Below are 27,270 nucleotides of genomic sequence, written 5' to 3'. Positions count from 1 at the left end.
TAATTGAAATAGACTGCAATACATGGCCAGAACTCAAAGAAATAAAAGACACAATTTTATGAATGTAAATGTTTATTCATTCTTTTCGGAAGTGCAAAAAAATACAAATAAAAAAACAAACAACACTCACATGAATGGTACCTTACATCATTTCTGCCTAGGTATTTTTTTTCATTAATGCCAGATTCGAATATGAAACAAGTGTGATGTTTACATGTAAACATTGTGGAGAAAAAAAAACCCGTAGCTTCCGTTCTGAACCAATTGGGAGAGTGCTTTTTTTGTTGTTGTTTCAAGGGCCGAGCTACTGGGGTGGCCAATACCACACTTTGTCACTCTATGCCCCCCCGGCCAGCCCCCACACCAAGTTTTTTTTTTTTTTTTAAATCCTTTGATTTTTCTGCCATTGTCACTCAGATGGAGTATTCTTAGACCTCTTGATAATCTGCCACAAGTTTTTTGTGTATCCAGCCATCCATTTTCCAAAGCTGCTTACCCTCACACGAGTCGCAGGCTTGCTGGCGCCTATCCCAGCTGACTTCAGGCAGTAGGCGGCGGACACCCTGAATTGGTGTTTTTTTTGTTGATTTTTTTTGTCTATTAACTTCATATTTTAATAGTTAATACTTTAATATTAACTAAAATAAATGCACAGTGGGTGTGAACACAAACTTTAATATGTTTTGCTGTGGATTGTCTAATAAAGGTGCGGGACGAACGCTCAAGGAGATGTTACTCTTGTCACACCACTGAAACATTTCTGGCTACCACCCTGCTGTAATTGAATAATTCTTTTTTTGCATATCACTCACATTTTTGGAGTATGTTGTGGAAATACATCAAATCAGAGTCAGAATGAGCCTTTATAATAGAAAGGTATTTCATGCTCACATTAACTGTACAAAATGATTACAGCCATAGCGATACATTTACATTTAGAAATGAATGAATATTACCACTCACACAGCGATTTGCGACATACAGTATTTAAGACAGACAAAATTTTAAATTATCAACATACCAATATTTATAAAACATCTCAAGATTATTGTCTGGTGGTTATCCAGACATTTAGTCAGAAGATCATCCGACCAAAGTGCATCACTGTCTGCTATTAACATTCACGCGATTAAAAAAAATTAAAATAAAAAAAGCGAGATCCATAAAGGAGCACTTGTTCCATGAAGATTACACTAAATCATTCCATTTTGATGCGATCTTATTATCAGAAATGGCTTCATTACTGTCCCTCATCTACTTACATTTGTCATTTTTAAGATGAAATGTCTACTTTAAAAGACAGTACTTACTCTGTTGGTATTTGTCATGTTATTTGAGATGTCAAACTACCATTTGATGGTGCTGCAAGTTTCACATTACATAACTAAAAAAAAAAAAAACTGTCCTGAAAAAAGCTCAGGCCAGTATGCACATTATCATTGTAGCCAATGGGCATGCTTAGGAAATCCTCTTTTGTGGCCACAGATTGTTGTCATACATACATTACCTATAAGGGCAAGATTAACTTCAGTGTTGAATTGTCAAAGCTGCCACCAGTTTCAAATGTAGTCAATGCTTCAAAGTCTTATCATGACCTCTTTTTGTCAGTCCCATAAGTGCAACAGACTAGTCCCCATTCAACAGCTTTTTTTATGCATTAAAGGGAGAAGATGAATACTATGCTTAACGTATACATTTAATGAGTCATATCCATGCTAAATTTGTGATTTTTTTAACGCTGAAAACTTAAAATAAAAATGTTGAGGTGTTTATATGAGTACTGCAAAATTGGAGGGGAGGAAGGAATCTACTGTGTTTTATAGTGACTTTATAAATAAGAGTGCAAATTCAACCCTACAATCCTAAATTTAATCCTTAGTCACTTTGGGACAGGAGTATTTATTTTATTCAACAATCTTTTTTTTTTTTTTAATGAATGCTATTCACAAGTCAATCTTCAGTAGTTTTCGATAGACGTCATCAATAATTATTTTGTTCGTTCGCTATTCCCATGAAAATGAATCCACCCTAATGTTTTGCCACTTTTTGACTCGAGTATTTAAACTGTTCACGGTCATGACTAAGGTTGCACGTCTCTGCAGTAAGAGATAATTCGATATAAATCTGGCTACGTGGGGTGCGATACTACTTGACGGTTTGATTTTGAAGAGAAACAATTTGATACGATTCAGTGTGATTATGAGTCAAGTCGATATTTATGTATATATAAATGTAAAGACTAGAAATGTGGCATTTCCAACAAAGACATCAATAATATACGATTTGATGCATATATTTCAAGAGTGGAACAATTTGATATAATGCAGTCGCATTTTTTTAAACAAAACTTTTTTTTGTTGTTACACCCTACTTGAGACCACATACTGTATGCAGTGATCGCGAAAAAAAAATCATATCTTTTTGGCATCTGTGATTTGTGCTTATTTTCTATGAGTATTAGCTGTTTTTGAAACCAGATGGCGACAATGCATTTTTCAACCTTTTCAACGAGCCGTAAATAGTGCATTGGTTTTTCTCAGTGAATTTTCCAGAAATTGTTGTGTTTTGTTTAAAGCCATCTTTACACACATTACTTCCAGATGTTATCCAAAGAACAAATTGCACTTTAGAGACAACTCTGAGTCCAAAACAGCAAACGGCGACATGTGCAATCCGACTCTGGAAAGCCACGTTTGGATGCGCTCCTCATCTTATCTTAGAAGCCACGTAAAATGGAGATAACGAATGCTTAACCACTCACGGAGAAATGTGAACTCTGCTTTGGAATGGGAATATGGAGTTTGGATTGGAGCTTGCCAAGTCCCTTTGCTCCCTGTCTGAAGAAGTCTTTTTCTTTGACATCCTCACAGACGTCACTGGCATGACAGGCACTCTTGACTCCGGCGCCGTTTAATCCCAAGTTCATCGTTCATGTTCCTCCTCATACTCTCGTCCCGCCTCCTCTTTGTCCTCCCATCCTGTTTCCATCACATCAGATAACGCGCTGATTAATTTTACACAATAATAATCGTGCAAAGCGTGTTTTTGTTGAGTCTTCCTTCGTTTATGGAATGAGAGACAGGCAAGGTATTATCATGCAAAAACATGCGCATTCCACACTGTTTTATGTCAAAGGTAAGCAGAGCTGCATTGACTTCCGTTTCAAATCAATGCCACATTGCTTACGTAATGAATGTGACCTTCTTGTATGTGCGTGTGTGTGTGTGTGTGGGTGGGGGGGGGGGGGGGGGGGGGGGGGGGGTTAGTGCTGGTTTTAGTGTCCCCCTGCTCAGACTCCCCAACAAAATAGGAAGTATGATATACAGTCAGTAATTTGTATATGGAAGCCACCCCCTAAAAAATCCTTTTGCTCTTGATCTTTGTGGAGTATTTTTGACAAAACTGTCAGCAAATGTTTAGATTGTAAAAAATAATGCACTTGTGTCACCTTTTAAATATATGAAGCCATGTTCAGCCTTAAAAAATAATCGTGTGTAAATAATTCATTTGATATATACATTTCTCAAGTACAATTAATACCTTTACCTTTGATGTGGAAAAAAACACAATTATCTGCATATTATTAAAATTAAAAAAAAAATTAATGAATAACAACCAAATAAATTCTTCACACTTGTTAAGGAAGCGTCTTCATTTTCCAGAAGGAACATTCCAAATAAAAAATATGAACACTAGAGGTCAGTATAAACTGGAAGAAAGCATCATCCAACCACGGCCAAAGGCAGTTTCAATTTTGTAACATCGCCGCAATGATTTCTTCGATAGTAATGACTTTGTCCAGTCAACACTGAGCATTATCATCTCATTAGACTGTGCAAATATCTGATAGCAGAGTAACATGTAAGTTACAACTGTACTGAAAAAAAGAATTCATTTACAGACCTTGGTATCGCGTTCTGCGAATTTCTGGAACATGTTTGCATAAATCTTCTTGTCCAGCTCATAATATTCCTTCATCTTGCTTTGGCAGGTGCAAATCTGACTGCGAGCTGCTCGATTCGCCGGATTGACTTGCACCACGTGTTGAAAATCCGCCAAGGCCAGGCTGAACTCATTTCGGAGGAGACGGGCCTCACCACGGCGATACAAAGCTTTCTCGTTGCTGGCGTCAAGATCGATCACCTTGGATACAGAGACAAAAACAACAACGCGCAGGGTGACTACTTATGGACGCCTACATATGAATTACAAACACCAATTGAAATGCAGTCTCACTGTAACACACCTTGTTGCAGTTTTCCACTACCAAAGAAAAATCTTGAATGCGCAGGAAACACAAAGCTAAATTGAGGTAGGCTGACAACAGAAAGTCATTAATCCGCTTCTGCTGTTCCAAGCCATTACCAAACTCCATCTCAAGCCAGGAAACAATGCGCTGGTACTGGATGACAGCATGATAGTAGTGGCCTCCCTAAACAACAAAACAAATATTTTAGCCCAGTTGACACAAACAGACAATAATCCATGGAAAAGGGTTGACGTTGTACCTTATAATACTGATTTCCTTTATGCTTGACTTCTATGGCCAGACTCAGCTTTTCGTGCAAGTCCATTTCCCAGGACTCTTTCGCCTTGGGTGAGAAGATACAATACACGTGTCATAAAATTGTCTTTAAATTGAACCTAAAACATCTTAATTTGGGGGTGAAAGACATCTTGGCTCGTGCTTACCCTTTTAAAGTCCTTCAGGGTAACCTCATATACAATTTCTTTGTCTGGCCCAATTTTAAATTCTGGTTTTCCTTTGCGTCCAAAGCCATACCTGCAATTGGAAGAAGAAAAAACAAAACAAACTGAGTTGACTGTGAACTTCCTTCATGGTGAAATGTCAAATTGGGGGAAAACCCATATTAAGATTAGATGTTTACTCTCCAGGGTGGGAAACTCCATTTGTGCTGATGTAATAACTCACAGCTGTGATACACAAACACATGCATGTATGCATATTGTACAAAAAATTGGATCAAACTGTTACTATGACTTGACAGTAGCACATGATAAATATTAACGGTGATAAAAATCAGCAGTTATCAGGGTTTGTATTATTTTTGTGCGTGTTTAAAAGCCTTAAAAATAAATGCTATAAACGATGCCCAGAAGGGGATTTATACAACACAGATAACTGATAACTGGAATCTTTTAAAATCATGTTCCCGCTTGCGGGCGACTAAAATTGGCATCACAAGTGCTCAAGGCTCAAGTAACGACCAATCATGGGTCACCTGTGTTCGGTCATGTGACGTTCACAAGCTGAGCTGTGATTGGTTGTTACTTTAGCTTTCAGCACTTATATCTGACTGTATACATAAAATTCAATTTACTGTAGATGAATTGAAACAAAGTCGTTATCAAATTATAGACCAAACGTTGTCTATTTTTACTCCAGAAAATGGCTATCTAAGTTTTTCTTTAAAATAGTGTGGATTTACTTTTGCGTTAAGTAGAGTATACAGCATTCTCCTTTCTGCATCTTGTCCATGGCACGGTCCACTCCCAGAGGAACACCTTTATCCTCTGACTCACTGACAACAAAGCTGACGTCCCTGATGTCAAACAGTCGACCGTCACAGCTTCCCTGCAGATGCACTGGAGAGTGACACAGCACAGGTTTCCAGTTTGTAATATAATCACAATAATACCGGATGGCAAATGAGTAATTATCCATGAAGGGATTACCATGTACGACTGCGCCATCATTGGGATTCAAGTAGCTATCCCCTTTGACCTTTATTCTTCGTACGATCCCGCCATCATCTGTGAGTGTTTCACCTAAATCGAACTTGAGCAGTTCTATCTGTTTGAATAACAACAAACACTCTTTAGAGTTGGTTTTCACCTTCTTTTTTTTTTTTTATCAATTCTGGTATGAGAGGTGCAATTTGAGACACAGAAAATGCAGTAGTGTGCAAGGGGACATTTGGTGTGGGAGGCAAAAATACATAACTAAAAACATGTAGGAGTTTCCACAAAAGAACATTTGGTGATAGGCAAGTATACTGACTGTTAAGACAATCTATTATTTCTTTTTAAATATTCTTCAAAATGCAATCAAAGGAGGAGTATGCATTTAAAAAAAAAAAAAAAACATTTCTCATACTGTCAATATCATCCTGAGACACAGCCCATTCATTTGTGTCCAGAGAAGTGGACACCTGTCTAAATCTTTTGCCACATTTGAGCTATGCTACTAAGTATAATGTGTGCGGTAGAGGACATCACGGCCTCTCCAGTGACGTCTTTTGTTCGGGTGGGATGCTGTCTTGCTGAGACAATTATTGACACAATAGTGGACACAAATTAATAGGCTGAGTTGGTTTATAAGACACACTCGTAATAGAATTTGCCAACAACTGGGCATTAGACAAGAAAACTGAAACAGAGCGAAGAGAATATTCATTTGTTAACTATTTTGAATTTCAGCAATATATCCGGTCACTGAGCGGAATTCACGCTCTATTTAATATTTCATATTCAATTGAGACTTTCCATATTTACCTCAAAAAGCACTGATGAGTTGGGGGGAATTTTGTCTGGATTTCCAGCAGAGCCGAAAGCATACTCCGGCTTACACAGCAATGTGCACACCTCTCCTCTTTGCATCGATAACACGCCAATATCCCACGCTTTGAGGACTTGTCCTGTGTGGAGACAGGGAAAGTAAAACAAATACTAAAAAGTTGATTCATCGCTCGCTGTTACCACGGAGAAATGATTCAGAAGAAAATACTGAAAGGAAGCATTCAGTTACTCGGCGTTTCGAAACAGGCTCATTTTTTAACGAGAAGATGTGGCCAGACCACAGGGTGTCATTTGTTAAAAAAGGCAACTACTGCATTTTTTCGGTTTATAAGCTGCAACTTTTTTCTCATGAATTGAGCCCTGTGGCTTATAGTTTAGTGCAGCTTATCTGCAGTTTTTTTATTTTTTATTTTTTTGCTAGCCGCTAGGAGACCATCCACTGGTAAAGCAAATGTGTGTATCTGTTCAATGTGTCATCTAAGAAATAGAAATGAAACGATGTGCTTAAAATGGGGTTTAAAATATAAATACAGTACGTTGAATATAATATTGTATAAAAGTGTGTGATATGTAAATTTGATACAAATATATATGATTGTATAGATGAATTATGTGCAGTGTTGATATGTTCACAAAAAATAATCCATTAAGGAAAGGGGGACAGAAGAATGCTATGGTATAGTATTGATTTTGAGTGTGAACTGCTATTTTACTCAGTAGCAGTATTCTGTTGGCATTATGCTGAAAATATCCATTCATCCATGCATTTTCTGTAAATATGTTAGTGTTGATCATGTTCAGTCTATTGAAGCTAGGATGTTGCTGTAAGCAGGCGATTAAAAAATTTTTTTTAAATACATTTAAAAAACGCCATATACCATCGTTCTACGTAAATATGTGACGTTACGACCCGCGGCTTATTCGTGACTTTTTTTTGTGCTCAATTTTCGCTGCACTGGCTTATATGCTAGTGTGTCTAATAGTCCGTGAAATATGATAACTAATTATGACAACTAGCTGTTAGAAGCAAAAGGCCTGAATCATAATCCAAATCAACTGAACGAAATCATTCTGCTTCAGTATAAGCCGTCCTTGGTTTGTATCATACCTCGTGTGTTGAGATACTTATCTAACCTTTTATTAAAGAGAGGAACACCCCCTGCGGACACTTATGCCCTTCTCAAATAGGGGTACAAGAAAGCACTTCAGAGGATATGCGAGATTTTAATAGGGTTTCTGCAGGGATCATCACAATCATGCTGAATTTAAATGAATGCTTTTTTTTGTACCGTACTAGGAACGCTACATTTTTTTTCAAATTAAGAGCAAATGAATTGGAACATGAAGCAAGGTATTGCTAAATTGTGTTTTAGTGACTCCTTTGCAAAGTGTTGAGTGCCTTTATCACATGACATTACATAATATATCTTCTGAAGTTGCTGAATAAAATACGTTGAATAAATCTGACATGGGTGGCATAGCACTGTTTCAAGTTTTTTTTTTTAATCCAAAAATGCATTGCACTTCTAAAAATAGCTATATCACGGGTTACATTATTGAAAGGTTTGAGAATCACTGCTTTAGGAGATGAAGTTGCATGTAAATGAAAGGATCGTTACATAACACATCATTACGCTCATCCCTCGTCACCATGGCAACGACAGACGTACATTCACAAGACTACCATACATCAACGTGTTCATCACAGCGAGTTAAAAATCAAGTGTTCAATTTGCATATTGTCCAAGAAGAATAAAGAGGGATGAGTCACCTACCCTTTCCAACATGGAAAGAAAAAGCCCTCTTGCGATCTCGGCTACAGTCAAATTTCTTCCCAGTGAGGAGACTTCCAGTGTAATGGATTGTCACTCTGTCCCCAATCATTGGACTCTCGCCATCATGCCCATGACGCTTGACAATCTTAACATAGGAAGACAAAAAAATAATAATAATTATGTTGGCAAAGCCTTTGCCATGTGCCAGAAAAGAGTCTGGAGACAAGCTTCAACTAGAAAATTTGACAATAATACCTTGACAATTCCTTGGTCGTTTTTAGGCGTTACATCAGTGCCCTTTGCAGCAAACACAGCAGCTGTGACTGGCCCGTCCTTCGGAAGATCCTGATCAGTCGTCATGTTTGCTTGTGGGCATCACAGTCACACTGGAGGATAGTTCAAATGAAAACCTTGTGTTAATAAGCTAATGCGTTAATCAGCTAATCAAATTTGTCAAACTGTGCTTTGAAATCTCTCATCCGTATCAGCTTCCCATAACCCAAATGCGCAATAATTGCTTTTCATTGTTTGTATTACATCACACATCGGTTCAAAGACACTTGCGAAGGCTGCAAAGCAAAAATTGTATCATGTTACAACTTTTGGCTGCATTTGGACCAATGGGCAAATAGCCCACCTTTCGTTTAATTATGTCCGTTTTACAGTCAGAGTTTTAGAGAGAGCCATTTCTGATATCACTGTATTTATTTAACACATGAAAGAATCTGCATAATAGCAAAAATAAGCAACTATGCTGTTCACCCACCTCATTACTTGCATGTGGTGTACCACAAGGTTCATGTTTAGGCCAAAATATACTTTGTTTTCTTTGTACGTATGCTTCCTCCCTGCCAAGCAATCATTAGACGCTGCTGAAGAATGGCGTTGTGACAGTTTCTAGATGACACCAAATCGTCTACCACTCACGTCATTAATTTCAGCCTTGGTTCAATAGAACTACACAGAAACTTCTGATTTCACCATCAAACAATATATTCATGAAGTTATCCTGTCAGATTACACCCTAGCCATTTTTTTTTTTTTTTTATCAATACATACCATGTCTTAATTTTGTCAAGATTAAATTAGTGCAACTCACTCCTCTACAGCCTTAGTCAAAAATCACACTCTCATGTCCAGCTGGTTCAGAATGCAGCAGCTGCTGGGCTTCTCATGACATCAAATGATCGATGACAGTCATGACATCATATCATCCCAATTTTAGCATCAAATTATTGGCTTCAAGTCTGCTTTAGTATGGTTTTTAAGATTTTACTTTTGAATCACGGATGGCCCTGGCTCCAAACTATACAACTGTATGTTTGTGGTGTTGTCTTTATTTTTAATTAGACTTCATTTTATCTCTTTGTGTGTGGGTGTTTTAAAATGTATTGATCTATTTTCATTTTTGTTATCTTTACATTAGTGATGTCAATAAATAAAAAAAAATGACAGATCTTAATTTGGTCAAATTCATCGCTTTTTAATCCCACCTAAAACTAATTCTGAGAAAAACTCTTGCAGTTTTTTCATTCATTTGTTTTAAAAAGTAATGCTGTAACTACAACTGTAATAATTGATCATCATTAATATGTTAACTTGACACGCCTAATTTATACCATTATACAGTGTATAATGAACTATATACGTGACGTTATTATGATTCTCATTATATGAATACTAGACGTAAACAATAAGATGGCTTGCTTTGGAGTTCAGCATTATTTTCAAGTTTGAGTTCAAAACCATGAGTACAGTGTTGAAACAGAATCCTTATCTTACTCTATCCTATAGTTCAAGGCATGTTCAATTTCAGACCATTTTGCCAAAATTGCCACTAAAACAGCCATTCGTCCTTATGAAGTTCTTGGCCGTGTCACGGGTTTGTTTGCAATCATACAAAAATGTGTCCTAGGAGTCCCAATGAAATGCGTTGATAAGCTAAATGGGATAAAATTCTGATGGCTCATGTCATTTGGAACTGGCTGGAAACGAGATTCACGAGTGCATTGTGGTTGAGGCAAAACGCATACAACTGTGTGTGGACACAAAGTCAGAACTAAAAATATGCACGCTTTCAAAGAAATGTGTATGCACATTCTTTTGGCCAGAGTCATAAAGCTGTGTAACTTCAAGGTCAGCTTTTAGAAGCGAATGCATCCGCGAGACTGAATTTCACTCACTTCGCCATCTATTTGCATTTTCTGTAGATTTGAATCTTGAGCTGTGAAAAAGAAATCACAAACTGCTCTATCGAAGCAGAATTAAAGTCCGTACATTTGATTTCCAACCACTTTTTGTGGACTTGCGTCTCGCCTATTCAACTTGCGTAGTCCTAAAATTAAGATTTGTTTATGTCTCGTTCAAAATTTCTCTAAGTAAATCATCTTTACCAGAATCAAATTTCATTTCACACATGAGTAAATTCAGAATTGAGCTGCAACATGTTTTTTTTAAATAACTGATTATATTGATTATATTGTCGAGTAATTGATGGGATCGGTTAAAAAAAAAAAACTGTTTTTAGTTGATTCAAAAATAGGACATTTTCTCAAATTGAAATAAAAACGATGTAAAAATGAACATTTATTATTCGATTACTGAGTAGGTTCGTAATAATCGTATTCCAAATTTAGAGCATATGTTTGCATAAATGTTCACAACCTTCTTTCATGAAGGAAAAATTAAGTATTCTGTGGATTTTTTTTTATTTTAGGACTCTAAGTGATTTTTTTAATGGATTAATTTGATTATCAATTGAACATCATTGTCTTTTTTTGTTTTTTGGTATATCAAGAGATTTTACAGAGCAGTACTATAATGAATCAAAAGGAGCTGGAAAAAAAAAAATCTGAAAAACTGACTAAATCAAGCAGTTGTCATTGTGATGGCCGAAAAGATGTCCGTTTAAGTTTCAGGCAACCTTTTTTTTTCAGACCCCAATAAAGGACATTGATGGAGATAATTTGAAGGACACCAAAGCTCAGATCTCCACAAGTGACTCCTGCTTCCTCGTCGGCTTTTTATCCTGTCTACCAGCGATGACATAAGTGTGACCAGTTCCATACAAAAAATGGAAGCTATTGCGACGTCAGTACTGACTGCAGCAAGTGCAACCAGGGTGAACGTCAACATCAGTAATGAGATACGGAGAACGGAATGTGCGCTGCAACGTGAGCACCAGCAGCGATCCTCGCTCGGCACATTTGTCACCAAATGGGGAAGTACATATTTACATTTCATAACCAATTACCTTTGAGCACTTAAAAACGTTAAAAAAGGATGACGCATCTAGTTGCCAGGCTTCTCTCTGCCCTCTTCCTTACACAATGTATTTTATTACCCGTTATGACAGTTCTCAGACTGTATTCAATTTCAGATTTCTTTCCAGTAGGAAAGTTAGCGTTCATCCTCTTAAGGTCATGATGGACTGGCTTTAAAAAGCAATCAAATCACTTTGCACGTGAAAGGGTTATGCGAATCATAGTCGTCGTTAAGTAAATTCGCAACTACTTTGATTGTCAGGAGAGCCTGGAAGAACATTGTGTGCTTAGATCACATGAGTTCAACCAAGGGAAGGAACAAAATAGCCTCGAGGAGAAACACAAGATGGTTACGGCGTGTCCTCCTGTTTACTGGCAGGGGTTAGGTTTGCTGACAAGGTGATCAAACATTTCAATTAAATCCCATTTCTTTCAATGTAGCTTGACAGTTGAAATTCCTAACTCTGAATTTCTTTGATTAAATGTCCACAGTGTGTTAGTGGGCGCGATTAATCGGCCGGCTGATTATGTACCTTCAAACATTTGCCAAAAATACCTGGCCAAATTGCAGATATTTGCTTATTATTTGAAATTTTAAGTCTTAACTGTTTACAGCAGTTGTATATATGTAGCATTGGCGTCATCATTTATTACACATGAATACATACCATAACCTTGTCTCCTTAAATATATAAATATATACCATGGGGTTTGTTGATATTGTAAGTTTATTTTGTGTAAATATTCTAAACAGACACATTTTTTACATACATTGAGCAATGCTTTGGATGGTGCGCAAAGAGGCAACCTGGATATCACTCGACACACAATCTAAAGTCAGTGGGTTAATTAAAAAAATATATATCATGAAATACATAGCGCCTTATTTATTAAGTCTAAATGGTTTAATACAAAAACCATTAAACTCCGAGTAACACATGCCAAGAATGAATGTCCATATAACCTCATTGCACCAAACAATGTATTCTGTAAACTATTTTTTTCATAAATAGTGAAAATCTGCTTAAGAATGCCATCTATTGAAATACATCAGAAGTAAACAAATACTGTACTGTGTTATTCATGATACATTTTGAACATATTTGGCTGATTAAACGTAATCTGTATTTTTCTCTGTCAAAAATCGACACCAGCCTGAAAAAATGTACATTGGTCTGACGCTAGTGTGTACACTTTGGCTATAAAATGTATGCCCCCATTTCTGATCAGTAAAAAGTTAATATTTTGTCTACAATTGATTCAATGACCGGATTGTTTTTAATGTTTGTACTTTTAAAAACCATTTTTTCTACACGCTGTCAACTGAAAATGTCATCACATGTGTACAAGGCTCAAAGAATGGCCAATCATGGATCATCTGTTTTTTGGTTTTGGTCATGTGACCTTTACAAGTTGAGCTGTGATTGGTTACCTTAACCTTGAGCACATGTGATATTATTTTCAGCCGACAGTAAGTGGAAGATTGAATTTCTTTATCTCTTAATGTTTTTTGAGTCCATTTAAATTAAGGGGGTTTCCAAACGTCTGACTCATATAAGCCAACAGTACTACTGCTGCTTGTACAAAACAATGAACTCATTTAGTTAACGCCATTTTCGGACTCTCTTTAAACCCAACGCTAAAAAAATATATGCACCTGGAAATGAAGGTCTGGAATCTGAAAAGATGCATCAATAGCTTTGGGATTGTATGAATTAAAGGTAAGGTAAGTCTCCATGAAATAAATGCAAGTCAATGGAGTGTCCTCAAATGATACATACTGTACGTGAGGTGACGTGTGTACGCGTGTCTGAACACAATGTTCCTTTTCTATTCACAGTTCCTCACCGGTGTAGCCTGATGATGTTCACCAATCTCAGACCCCCCTCTTATGAAACCTGTTACTTGTGAGTCATCTTCCACGCCATTGCATCTCCTTCAATGCATCGATCACATTCATGAGCAAACGGGTGCTACCTTGTGACAACAACTATGGCGCTGTAATTTTCCATGTACCGAAATGTGGTGCCTCCTAAAAAGAACCGAATAAATGAAAAGGATGTGAAGACCTCAATTTGAACCCTACGATGGAATGTGGCACTATTTATGATCACACGTGTAGAATTCTAGAGGAAATAAATCAGCACACTATGTTTTATCAATGATTATTTTTTATTTCAATAAAAGTGTAACCCTAACCCTTAATTTGGTGCAAAGCACAAATTACACTCATAGATAGTATCGCGTAGGAGTTCCTCTATTTCCTTTACATTCTTTTTTTTTAAGTCATTGAAAATGTTTTACAATGTTTTTGAATTTTTGTTGTGGTTATTATATACCCGGACATGCTTTCAAGAGGATTCTCTATATAACAGTATAAAGTCTACATGGAAAAGGACATTTTAATGAAGACTATTTGTACTTGTTTTTTGTTGCAGCTTCGTTTTTTTTAATGCTTCTCTTTAAAATACACCCAAGGTTCTGATGATTCCACAAAATGACCCAGACTTTCATGTATGACCATTTGCATCATGTTATTCCAATGTAAACGCACGTTCTAGTTCTCGGCTCTTACGACTTAACATTTACACCATGCACTAGTTTGTTTTAGATTTTTTTTTTTAAACGAAAAACATTTGTTTTAGACAGAATCGTTTTATCATATTTTTTCACAGCATAGTGGGTCCCACCAGCGACCTCAAATGCCCTCACAAGTTACATCCTCCGCGCATCCAACTTCTCACTCAACATATCAGCAGCATCAGTGAAAAAAAAAAAAAAAATTATATATATATATATATATATATATATATATATATATATATATATATATATATATATATATATATATATATATATATATATATATATATATATATATATATATATATATATATATATATATATATATATATATATATACACACACACACACACACACACACACACACTCCAATCAAGTCATGGCAGAGCAAATGATATGACTCACATTTTCTTGTGTTCCTTTTGAAAATAAATATCCAGCAGGTAAAAGTGTATTGAAGTGCGCCGGTTCCTGCTAGGATGATTAGGGCGCGCTGCGCGTCACGTCCTGGGTACGAGATGTTCCGGCTCGCTCGGCGGATCGGCGTCCAGTGTTGGGCTCCAAACGCCACAAACGCACCGGCCGCATGGAGTGCCCAAGTACAAATGCACGGGGAGGATGTAGAGAGGCGGAAAATGCGCAGAGGGGAGGGAGGGCACAAGGAGAGAAAGAGTAGAGCGGCAGGAGGGCGTTTGCTATGAATTTAGGGCAGGTCTTGGAAAGGAGCCACAAAGTAACACAATGTTCCGGCTGTACTGTGGCTGCACCGCCGCCGCCGCTGCTGATGAGAACACTGTGTTCCAAATAGACACACTGACCTGTAACCCGTTCTGTGCCGAGCTTGGTCTGCCGGGAACAGGCTGTTCCGTTGCACGCTGTTCTCCTCCCACCCTCCGTCAGCTGACGGCTCGGATCGTCAACACCACCGTGACGATTGACACCGTAGCGTCCGGGGGAGCTATCGGTAGCCGGAGAAGGAGCGCTGCGGGGCGGCTTGCTGTTGGCGCGCGACCGATGGGCGTACGAGCGCCGCTTTGAAGCGGGTAGATGTAGAAAGTTAGGTTTTAGCTGTCGGATTCAAATATAACTTTTTTTTGATTAAAAAAATCGGCATAATTAAAATAAATTATATTTTATGTTGCTGGAGGAGTCAAACGGAGGTCTGCTGACCCACGAGCTGGGACTTGGGGTCTGCCCCATAATCATAAAGGAGACCGGACACCAAAGCAAACATTCAGAACCTACTGCAGTTGATCGTGGTGCTTTGTCTTCAAAACATATGATACTTGAATGTCAAACCAATTCAGTTCTATTTTTTTTACTTTTCAAGTACAGTACATTTTATTTCACTTTTCAAGCACACATTAATATTTAACCTATTTTCTGAGTTCTGCCACGAGATGCAAGGTGCTCCCTGAGCAATTGTGATATCATATTTATTTTAGTTGAACATTGTTTAGTTTTACATACTATAAAAACATGCGTGGCACGTGTATTGGACATATTAAATTGCCCTTAGGTGTGATTGAGTGCATGATTGGTTCATGATTGGCTTGCAAAACATATATATATATATATATATATATATATATATATATATATATATATATATATATATATATATATATATATATATATATATATATATATATGTGTGTGTGTGTGTGCCCATTTGCATCCATTTAGCGTGAAACTGTGAAGAAAGATATTCAGCTCTTTAATTACTTTCTTAGACCACATAAAATCATGTGACGGACAAGATCTGCCTCCCGGGCCTTGAGCTATGAATTATGCAATAAAACAAACAGGGTAAATCATCTACTTCTCCCCATCATAGCGCTTGCCCAAATAAAAGCTCTGATGTGATCGTGATACAAAGCAATACATTATACTTGTACAGTAATTTCACCCAAGTCGCACCCACACCCACACACACACACAAACGCACGCACGCACAAACACGCGTACACAAACTGTAGTATTTGCATGCTGATGTGTGCCTTTAAAGGCAGTGCCCTAATGAGCGACTTAACAAGCTCTGATTCCAGGTGCAGTTATCTATTTACCACCTTGTTAGTTCAGTCTAAGTGTGTATTCCATGTTCCTTTCGAGTGTATTAATTTTGCATGTGGTTTTGACTGTTTGTCCTTAGAATTTCTTTATTTCTTTTTTTTTAAAAAGCTCCACTGGAATATGAAGGTGGCAGCATAGTAGAAGACAGTTTAGCAGGTAGCATGTCCAACTCACAGTGCGGGGGCCGTGGAGTCGCCTCTGGCTCCGGCTCTCCCACATGGAGCTTGCATGTTCTCGCTGCTAAATTCTGCTAGCAGCTAAATTCTGCTCGACACAGCTTTAATGGAGCCCAAGCCACGGTAAACACTGGCAACGGGTGCCAAAGGTCAGTGTTGTTTGTTAGCACCCTCAATTGGCGTGAATGTAATTTCAGAACAATTGTATGTATTGGGAGTCAGGAGCAACAGTTGCAGTAGAGAGACTAGCCAAGCTGTTATGCCTTAACACGCTACTGAAACTCTTCAAAATAAAAGCATGCCAAGGCATTCGTGTCCTTTATTCAAACAAAGATTGATTATGAATTTGGACTGCTCACTGCTTTTCTGGCATATTTTACACTCATGCAGAGCATTAACAAATGAACAATTGTTGCTGTGATTTGCTTGACATATTTTTTTAATGTATGCACTAGTAAGGAGGTAACTGGGGCAAGAAAAAAAAAGTACTGAAATTATTTGAGGATTTGTGTGATCCCTAATCCAAAGTATTAGTGGTGTCAGTACTGGGTATCGGTATTAGTGACTAGTTAAGAGTCAATTGCTTATACGAGTATCAGTCTGGGGAAAATGTGGTATCGAATGTCCCTAACTGTAAAATGTAAAATGTACCGCATCCAACACTTTCACACTAACTGCTTGTCCTTTTGTGTCCAACCTTAGACTGGAATTTGCCTTCATCAAGTAATGTGTGACAGTTGCTTAATAAGCAAGCATGCCTGTTGTCCACCATTGTTGTTTTGGGTAGAGACTACTCATGCATGCCTTGCACAGGTTGTCATTGTTCACAAGGAAACATTCAGGAACTGCATGTCAAAAATGTTGTTAATGATTGTCTTTTGTTTGGAAATAACAAAGGGTGGAAAGGAACTGTAACACATGGTGTTTGGAGTGTTGTGTTTACTCTTTTAGTATTTCTGTAAATTGTGGAACCCCCCCCCCAAAAAAGTGCAAAAAACATTGTTTTTAAACTGTTTTAACTGTTGATTAGAAATGGTGATAGTAGCCTTTCTCAGGGTCTTTAAAAATTATTTAGAATGATTATTACACAAAATATTCCATGTCCCCAACTCCATGAGAACTATTATTGCAAATGTCTCTAATGCAACATTTTAAGTGTTCTACCACTTTCTTGCGTCATTTCATTTCATCATAGCCAGAAAAGTGATTTGAACAAACCTGTGCAGCGAGTCATTAGAGTGAAAAATGTTTTCTCCAATAGGAGGGAATTTCCTTCCAACCTTTGAATGATCATCTATCCAATAACTGACAATCTTACACTATAAGTTAAAATGAAATGTGGCTTTTGTTTTTCTCATGTACACTATTTGTGGTGTTGTTTGCAGTCAAAGATTAAAGCGCGAAGAAAATGCTCTTAAAAGGGAAATGCCAGCACTGGTAACTAATTAAAGGAGGAATCAACTCCAATTTTAGCGCATGTACACTTTCAAATGCACTTTGAAAGATGAGAAGTTCAACTATCAAAATAAACCTTAGTTTATCAAACAATATTGTATATGATACAAAAGCCTTGGTACACTTTCTTCTACTACTGTTGTTTCCCACTCTCGATACAAAAACACAATGTTGTTCCAAAATCCAGCTTAATTGCCAATTCAGGGCGCTAATTACGCTGATATTGACATACAGTTCCTTTTGCCAGTGTTTATCGGCGGCTCAGGCTTCATGATAGCTGCATCCGACGTAAAAACAAATAAAAGCCGCGAGCTAGCAGTACTCACGTGCTCCATGTAGACATAATTGACATTACACACTTTGATGGTGACACCCTGACACATTTGCCATTGCTATTGATCACATGTCAAGAAAATATGCTGACTCAGATGCACTGTTTTGCCTGCAAATTTGTCTCCGAGCAATATTTATGAGGAGAGATTTAGGAAAGTAATGTGCTGTTAAGCAGAGTATAAATTTAGGTTAAAAATGTTGATTGTCAAATATTCAAACAAGTTGATCATTCATAATTAAGTGGAAATGTGTATTTGGGCTTTTGAGTTTATAATTGAAAGCGAAAATGATACTGTGTACTAACATTTTCTGTTAGATATTCATATACTATAAATACTCTTGACTTAGCTTGCCTTTTAGAACATAAACCACAACCTTTTTTTTCAAATCTTAAAGAAAACTCCTTCAGACCAGAGCCCGCAAAAAATGTACACGTTCAAATATGGACAGTGCAGCACAAATAAGTATATATTGATTCAGCAATAAAGAAAAAAAAAAAAACTTAACACCAGGTGCCATGACTAATCACCGCCGCATATTATTTTCTTTACTTGCCTAAAAACAAAGTCTTGTGATCCCAAATTGCTTTTTTTAATTTGGTTGAATTAAAGCTCTCAGAATGTTCTCCATGTTGTATGCCAATATGGTATAGATGTCGAGAGCCGAGAGATGTCTAACCGCATTGTTGGCACCCGTCCAGACAGCAATGGAAAGGTACATGGTGTTATGACAAAGGTGATATAACACAAGTGAGTTTGATTCCGTAAGTCCACTGGGAGGTTGTCACCCGGATGAGTAATATAGCGAGGCGCCAGGACAAAGACTGTCTCTCGCTTGCACTTGGAAAATTTTATTCGACGGGGCAAAAATAATTCACCAATAATTCAGCTGCAACCAAAGAACACAAACAGCCCTTCATGCAGCGTCGCCTTCAAGCTATTGATAAGATAGGCTTAGATGTGCTAGTACTCACCGAGTTGTTTTTCTCAGAGGCTGGTGAGCACATTGTGGCGGCATGTTCTCCGCCTCGCGATGCTTACGTGGAAATCGCACTGACCTCATCTGACCTGAAATGCTGGGATAAATGTTTGTACTGACACACGATGTGAGACCACTGCTTTTTCCATCCTCAACATCTTGGATTTGTTATGGCCAAAAATCATCAGACTTTTTAGCTAAACGGTCAAAATATTAGCTATTTTTTGACAGTCAAAGATGTACTGCATTACTCAAACGTTTGGAAACACTTTGAAATTCAAAGTCTGTAACTGATAAAGAGGTCAATGAAATCAAGCTACTCAACACGTGTAAGTCTGTTATCTGGGAAAAAGGGCATGTAAAGAATCCAAATTATAAAGATTTTTTTTCATTCACATTATTATAGTTTAATTTAATTCCATCAATATTTATTCATAGTCGCAGACTTAAAATCTGAAATTTTGCACATTTTTAGATGAAAAAACGTTTGACCAATATTTTATTTCAATATATTATCCCTGGTGGTGCAATGATTTTTAAAATATAAATTTGTAATTTGTGTTACTAATGCCATGTGTCTTTAAATCTTTATCTTTTTTTTTCAGCATTTGGTGTGTTTTACTTGACAATTTTTAATCTATCCATGTAAAAGGCTCTTCACGAAAAGTATGTATATTTGCTATTTCTTACATAACTAGTTTATCTTTTGTCAACAGCCAGTCCATCTTCGCCCTATCTAAATGCCATAAAAGTAAAAGTTAAAAAAAAAAAAACCTGACAGCAGTTGCGGGAATCCGTCTGTCTTGTGTCTCGGTGTAACCAGAAGCACGCGGGTGAGTTCATTCAGGGATACAGCCTGCACAGTCATCAGGAAGTGAAACAGAACAGAATGTGCTGTACTAATCGGACTGAAAAACACTACCCTGAGTGGATGCAAGAGAAAAGACATCTCATTCACAACAGTGGTGCAAGGCTGCTGGGAATACAGAATAAACAAACAGAGCTCAACCCTTCATTTAATAGCAGAAAACACAAGGGGCTGGGAATCACTGCTTGTAGGAGAACACACATTTCTAACTTAGAAGCATGTGTCCTCCTACAAGCACTGAAACTAAAATAACCTCAGCCACATAATGCTCTTTGTGTTGCAGCTCTCCGTGTTACGTACATGGTGTAATCTGTGTGCTTCTGTCAATCCCTAAACCTTTATACTGTGGCTGATTAGAAGCAGAGAAATATATATATACAGTACATTATACATACATACACACACACATACACAGATATAAATATACTGTGTGTGTGTATATATATATATATATATATATATATATATATATATATATATATATATATATATATATATATATATATATATATATATATATATATATATATATATATATATATATATATATATATATATATATATATATATATATATATATATATATATATATATATATATATATATATATATACAAACTGTGTGTATATGTGCAAGCGCATGGGTGAACGTTCATGTGTGTGTGTGTGTGTTTGCGTGTGCATGTGTGTGTTTGAAATGAGATTGAAAGGTCAAAATGTTAACAAAGGATGCATTGATTATAATGTAATAAGAATAGTTTATCATAGTGAAAGAAGAGTTTTTCGGGGTGTTCCTCTGTATTCAATAGTTTTTTCCTACAAAAAAATAAAAAAACTTGTCCTCCAGCTAAATGTGAGGAACAAAAAAACATCTTCAATACACAAAATGTAAGCTACAGTATATTCAAATCGTCTGGCAATGCGGACAGGAAAAGCTGCCAAGAAGCTAATTCATCCATTCACCATGCCTTCCTAATTAGAAGTTGGTTGAGATGCACAGTATGAGTAAGTAAATTAATCATAACAAGGTTAGACGCTCACAATGACAGTTGGAGCCTTATATAAACACACACGGGTGTGGTGCCGCTCAGTGATCATCTCAAACAATACACAGTGTGCAAGTAATAATGTGGTCCCAAAAAAGAGCAACACAATATCATTCATCTTTACTGTGTCATCATGTTCATTTTTGAAGCAGGCTCCTCCTTGTTTTGCACAACCCAGGCTTCGTCCAAACATCTTTTCCTTACATGAACACAAGAGCATGGAACTAAACTATGTACTGGGCATGTACATGCAGCTTATAAGTACAAGGCGCATGTTTGGCGAGTCGTCTCCTGTTGAGCAATAACCGGCACAATGATTTAGTGATTTTCCCTTCTGAGTAATAAACAAACCACAGCAAATTGTTTGTGCACTAAAGGCTGTACTCGATGACTAGTTTAATACTTCTTGGCAGGATTGCACACTCAAGTTCAAATGTATATATGCGTTTGTCAAATTTGGAAAAGTGTGTTTATTTCAGTGAGATGACCTCTTATTATACTGAATAAATAATGGCAACAACGTTCACAATTGATTAATTCCATAATGTTCACAGTTCTCAAAGCGGTACATTTTGGTTCAAACAATTGCAATTCTGGCGGGACAAACCTGTGCTCGGACCTTCCTGGGTGAAGTTAATATTGTCTCTTTGTGCTTATGTGAGTTTTCTCTGAGTAGCCTACTCTAGTTTCCTTTCCATTTCAAAATTCCAAAAACATGCATGGTAAGTTAATACAAACGTTAAATAGCCTTTCATGGGTCATATTATTTGGGTTAGTTATAAACTGTGATACCAATAATAAATTTACTTGCTTGAACGCAAGTGAATTAAGTTGCACACGGTCATCACAATTAAGTTAAATAATCCTTTCAAATTTCATTGACCCAGACAAAAAGCAATAAGCTGGACCAGTACAATTGCTGACTACTTATAGAAAAACATCTAATTATGTAAGGAATAAGGTTAAAAAATCCTGATGTTCTAAGTTATGTACTATCAAACAAACAGCGTTTATTGTTATACTCTGTATATTATTGTTGTTTGTTTAAAATATAAAAACACACAACAAATGAAAATATAAACTTCACTGAAATTCAGTAATCCGTAAACCCAAATGATATATAACCTATATGTACTGTGCGTATATTCGTTTAACTTTGCATAATATCTTCATATTCATAAATTGATGAATATCTTTTTCGTTTTTCAAGTGGAACGCTACATGAAAATAAACGCGACAGTATTTTCCACTGCAATAGAGGGCGCTGTTTTCCTTACCGCCTCTAACTTAGCGAATAAGAACGTATCATTTGACGCAGGCTTATCCTGCCGGCGCTGACAACAAGTTAAGCTAGTATAGCTAGTTGCGTGTTCGGATCGAACTCGACGGGAGCCGTTTCAGTCGCGCAAAGGCATCAGTACTGGTAAGTTCAATTTAAAATAGCGTTTTAGGGGAAAAATACACTTTTTGTCCTCGACTGCGGGGTCCATTTAAGTCGGTCCAAACACAAGAGGCCTTTGCAAAGTGTCGGATTGACCGTTGCGATGCTAAGCGCTACTCGTGTGCGTTTTCGCGTGTTTAACCAGATGGGGGATGGGGAGCAGAATTTGCTTTTTTTCTCATCAGGTGCCTTTTTTGTTGTTGAGAATATTGCGAGTGTCGAATTTGTGTAACTTGGCGTCCCAGTGTTCATATTACAAGACGTTTGGTGACTCTGACGTTTACTTTGAAGCTGATTTTGATAACGGGCGTGCTACATGTTGCTAGCGTGCGTCAGCTCGACAGCATTGCCGCGTTCCATTCGTGTATTCCGAGTGCGGCGTCCAAAAACCGTGCCTTTAACAACTATGCTTCAAATACTCTACTTATTTGCATTAATTAAACCAGTAGTCTTACAATCTTAACCAGACTTTCTTATCCGAACCCATTTAAAGCCAGATTATGCTGCCGTTAATGTTTAAGTTACACGTTGAAATTGACGTAAAACTTCAACATACTTTAGATCCACATCGTTCTACAAACCTATGGAGGAGAAAAATGGCAAAAACCGGCCATGAGCAATGATCCATGCCACCTCCACACAGGAATCCACTCTTAAAACATTGCGACTGAATTTGCAAAGTGTGAAAGTGCTGCTTTGTCTCACTCCTAGATACGTAAATACTTGTACAATGCATTAAGTTTAGAGTTACGTCATATGACCTTTCCCTAACTTTCTTTTGTTCCAGGTATTTCATCAGTAGACTTGGACTTTCTAAAATGGGAGGTAAGAAGAGTTCCTACTTGGGCTAAGCAGTCATGTAAAACAATCTAATCCCCTGCCCCACCCCTGTTAAAAAAAAAAAAAAAAAAAGCTTAAGTTCTGTACATCAGTAAAAAATCAAACCAACAAACATGCAGACTATAACAATAAAGAAACAGATCACCTTGTTAATGCTCCACCGCCAAAACATGTTGGCTGAACTTTAAACACAACTACATCGATAAATGGCTGCAGTTTACACAGCTTATATGGAAACTATAACTTTGCACTCTCCCAACAGTAAAATAATACATGCTTAAGTGTCAGGAAAGTAAGATTATATCAGTTTATAAAATACACGCATTATAAATGTTGCCATCTGGTTGATTAAATAACAAGTAATGTTGAGCAGCAATCATTTCATGTTTCATAAAAACACTTAAAATTCTTTGAATTTAGCCTGTGGCCAATTGAAGCGAACAATTTTATTTTACATGTGCAACACCCATCAGATGGCTTTGGCTGCTTTACATGAAACACTCATATTTATTAATCATACATTTGCAGACATATTGTTAGAGTTCCCAACTTACACGTGACTGCAGCAAGTTTTTATTTTTTTTAATTAATAGCATCGCAAGACAAAAAGAGTGTTAAACACCTCAAGATTTTATGAGACATAAAACTCACCAAAAATTGCAATCAGGGTTTACTTACAGTGATGATGACTATGCTTGCTTGCTCCCCCTTCCCCTCCCCATTTCCCCCTCTGCTCCTTTCCGCTGTGCTTTTCCAAACTGAGCATTTTAACAGCAGCTATTCATAAAAAAAACGTTTTTTTTTTCACAGAGATTATATTGCATTTAATCCTTCAACTCTAGCTCTTCCTTGGCAATACAACATTATACCATTCTGACTAGATTGTACATTGCCTGCAACCTTTTTGAGGAAACATTCTTCATTTTATCTCTCTTTCCTGTCAGACCCTTCTTACAACAGAGACTGTCCCCTGGACTGCAAAGTTTACGTTGGGAATCTTGGAAACAATGGCAATAAAGCAGAGTTGGAATCGGCCTTTAGCTACTTTGGTCCTTTAAGAAGTGTCTGGGTTGCCAGGAATCCACCAGGCTTTGCGTTTGTAGAATTTGAAGATCCAAGAGATGCTTCTGATGCAGTGAGAGAACTGGATGGAAGGTAACCTGTGTCCTTTGTATTTGTCTGTCATCAGCGTTTGCAATCATACAAGCTGTAAAATTTGAATTTGTTTTCCGTAAGATCAATGTGTGGATGTCAAGTCCGTGTTGAGCTATCCACCGGGGAAAAACGCTCTCGAAGCCGCGGTCCTCCTCCGTCCTGGAATCGATACCCGAGGGATGAGGGCAGGCGCCGCTCCCCAGTTCGGCGCAGGTAAGTTCTTAAAGCCGTGTACTTCACTGTGTCATTTGCAGTACACGTGGCTGATTTCCCCACACCTTGAGACCCAAACTTATTTGGAAAATCTTACTTCATGATAAGTTGTGTCATTTCGGTACACACGGCTGATTTCCCCATATCTTGAGACGCAGACCGATTTGGAAACTCTTAATGATAACTTGTTGACAACAAAAGCTTTGTGATTGTTCACAATGTTTGCCTCACGCAAATCTTATTTACAATATATTTGCCAGTGCCAAATTAGACCACCAGCAGCTTTTACCTGCTCCTAACATGAACATTTTTCGTTTTGTAAAAATACATGACTAAGAACTGCTCTCATAAATCATACACCTATTCATAGAATATATTAGAATACATTTCTGTCGGTTATAGTTAAATTTTGTTTTGCCGAGTTCAGTTTTCCAACTATTAATAAACTGAACCCCGTTGCAGAGTCACCACAACGCTTCTCACCATCTGAGTCAGTCAACTAGTCCTCTTTCAGCATCATGTGACTGCTGACCAGCGATCTGCTTGGCTGGTTTTGTCACATGACCCAGGCGCAGCGCCAGTCATCAGGTTCCACCAAGCTTTTGGTTCCTGAGCATGCAGTTTACAGCATCCTCTCCTCTGCTCCAACCTTAAACCAATCAACAGCGGCCCACCTCACGTTATCAACCAATCGCCTTGTTTACTCGTACTATTCGCCGCTGTATCAACGGGAACGGCCATTGGCTTACATCCCACCCCCCCCCTAAAGACAGGGAAACTCCACAACTGCGCCTGCAGCCAACAAACAAGCAACTTCTTATCGGCAACTTTTGCAGCATGCGGCAGATCCTCTCTGCAATTTCACCTCCCTCGCCAGGGCTACCGTGCGCCAATTCTTTCTTGTCCAAACTCCCCCCTCCCCCCAAATAGTAAGTTGCTTTTATCATGCTCTTTATAGATGTTATGAGTTTTTCCTATTTCAAAACTCACATGTTACACTTGGCAGTTGTGTAGCTTGAAGATTTCAAAGACTCCCAGCAGAGCACCAAATTTTACAAAGGCCTTCTGGTCAAGTGTTTCTTTTCATTGACGGCAATAATTGCTGGTGTGCATGTTAGGTGTCATGGCTCAAAAACTGGCCATTTAGGATGGCTGTGAACTTTTGGTTCTTTTTCTCTTCTATGCAAATATAATTTAACCTCTAGTACAACTCTCCTCTGAAATTCGGACGTGACGTAACATTTCATCAATACCTTTTCGGTTTGCTGCAGTGCCTGATTAGAACCAGCAAACAGCTTAAACTGGACACACAAACCTTTTTTTAGTTTTGTACTGTAATTTTTACATTTTTACTCATACAGAATGTCATATTTTTACACGCGCAATACAATAACAAACCCGCTGACTCTCAAGACTATTCCATAAATATGCATCGAGCTTTTAAGCACTATAGAATCCCCCCAACCCAAAGTGAGCTTCAAAGTTGACCATTGATTTTGTCAATGGTCATCGTCATTAGTTTTTTTTTTTTTTTTCTTTTTTTTAAGCATTCGACCAAAAATAAAATAATTTTGAGCCCTTTGGGCAAGTTCCGTGAAGATGATCCTACGACATAGTACCCAAAGACTTAAATCCTGCTAAAAATATTTTCCCTCCGATTTCACCTGCATTCTAGATCTTCTCCTCGGAGGAGAAGCCTAAGCCGCAGTCGTAGCAGGTATGTGAGCATGAATCCCCCCCAATCTTTCCATTATGTACTCATGAATTATTTATTAAGCGTTCTTTTCCTCTTCAGGTCTCTTTCTCGAGACAGGCGCAGATATCGGTCTATTTCCAGAGAGAAGACCCGTAGGCGCTCAAGATCATTCTCCCGGTCAAGGAGGTAACTGACATACATTATTTGTTATCTTCCCTCGCTGAAATTTGACTTACTGCTACATCGTTCCATTGTTTGTGCTCTTTCCTCTACAGCCGCTCTCGTTCTAATGACAGGAAATGAGGACATCACAGAATGGCTTATCTGTTGTATGGGAACTCCAATTTTTATAGTCAGGCTTTTTTTTTTTCCCTTTTTTTTTTCTTCCCTTTTTTTTAGATGTTACTTAGCAACTTAAGGTGGTGTTCGGGTTGTCCGAGTAACCCTGTCATTACAGTCAGTCTACAAGGACACTTCACTCTATTTTGATTCGTTCAGCATGATTGTTCTGGTGTCTTTCAGGTTTTGATTTTCATGTGGTTTAATTTTTTTTTTTCTAATGTTCATCAGATAGAACACAGACACAACTGTGTCTTACTTAAAGCAGCATCTGCAACTATTTTAATTTGTCGCATAATTTTCAAAACATTTTCCCTTTTGCTATTTGAGCTTTGACAACTTTGCTGATGAAGGTAAATGGTTTCGTCAATAAATGTTTTTCCTAAGTCAGATTCTGTTGTTTAATTTGGAGTTGTTTATATTTAAGTCCTGTACAACACAAGAAACAATGATCTTGATACAAGTGTAAGCCACACACAGGAAGCTTCAGTCAATA

At 37.6% G+C, this 27,270-nt stretch overlaps 2 protein-coding genes and 1 long non-coding RNA gene across 3 annotated transcripts; 2 read left to right on the top strand and 1 right to left on the bottom strand.

The window, feature by feature from the left end:
* Window positions 1-54: 54 nt before the first annotated feature.
* fkbp5 (FKBP prolyl isomerase 5) lies at window positions 55-14,962 on the bottom strand. The gene is made up of 11 exons (XM_088423339.1): window positions 14,568-14,962; window positions 8,571-8,701; window positions 8,316-8,460; window positions 6,517-6,659; window positions 5,698-5,815; window positions 5,451-5,607; window positions 4,693-4,783; window positions 4,509-4,592; window positions 4,247-4,432; window positions 3,904-4,143; window positions 55-2,978 (listed from the first exon to the last, which is right to left on the bottom strand). The coding sequence occupies exons 2-11, from the start codon at window positions 8,673-8,675 to the stop codon at window positions 2,874-2,876; spliced, it is 1,374 nt and encodes a 457-aa protein (XP_088279465.1). The 5' UTR covers window positions 8,676-8,701; window positions 14,568-14,962; the 3' UTR covers window positions 55-2,873.
* Window positions 10,490-13,976, top strand: LOC148419256 (uncharacterized). Its single transcript, XR_015866590.1, has 2 exons — window positions 10,490-11,977; window positions 13,419-13,976. It is a non-coding gene; the product is annotated as an uncharacterized LOC148419256 (long non-coding RNA).
* A 7,418-nt stretch (window positions 14,963-22,380) lies between the features above and the next one.
* srsf3a (serine and arginine rich splicing factor 3a) lies at window positions 22,381-27,164 on the top strand. The gene is made up of 7 exons (XM_088424471.1): window positions 22,381-22,513; window positions 23,319-23,356; window positions 24,316-24,526; window positions 24,608-24,739; window positions 26,415-26,456; window positions 26,535-26,621; window positions 26,711-27,164. Exons 2-7 carry the CDS (start codon window positions 23,350-23,352, stop codon window positions 26,736-26,738), a joined length of 507 nt encoding a protein of 168 aa, XP_088280597.1. The 5' UTR covers window positions 22,381-22,513; window positions 23,319-23,349; the 3' UTR covers window positions 26,739-27,164.
* The last annotated feature ends 106 nt before the right edge of the window (window positions 27,165-27,270 follow it).

The sequence above is a fragment of the Hippichthys cyanospilos genome, chromosome 9 (assembly GCF_059441005.1).
Source record: "Hippichthys cyanospilos isolate Australia breed blue-spotted pipefish chromosome 9, RoL_Hcya_1.0, whole genome shotgun sequence".
NCBI classification, from domain to species: domain Eukaryota; kingdom Metazoa; phylum Chordata; class Actinopteri; order Syngnathiformes; family Syngnathidae; genus Hippichthys; species Hippichthys cyanospilos.
This window is presented reverse-complemented; position numbering and strand designations above follow the sequence as displayed.

What these genes read in the sequence shown, in the direction of transcription:
- fkbp5 (XM_088423339.1), bottom strand. Translation starts at nt 8,675, where the DNA reads ATGACGACTGATCAGGATCTTCCGAAGGACGGGCCAGTCACAGCTGCT. An exon ending in CCCTGAAGGACTTTAAAAGG is followed by an intron (nt 4,593 to 4,692) that starts GTAAGCACGAGC and finishes TTCTCACCCAAG; the next exon opens with GCGAAAGAGTCCTGGGAAAT. An exon ending in AAGGAAATCAGTATTATAAG is followed by an intron (nt 4,433 to 4,508) that starts GTACAACGTCAA and finishes TTTGTTGTTTAG; the next exon opens with GGAGGCCACTACTATCATGC.
- srsf3a (XM_088424471.1), top strand. An exon ending in CTAAGCCGCAGTCGTAGCAG is followed by an intron (nt 26,457 to 26,534) that starts GTATGTGAGCAT and finishes TTTCCTCTTCAG; the next exon opens with GTCTCTTTCTCGAGACAGGC. An exon ending in TCATTCTCCCGGTCAAGGAG is followed by an intron (nt 26,622 to 26,710) that starts GTAACTGACATA and finishes TTTCCTCTACAG; the next exon opens with CCGCTCTCGTTCTAATGACA.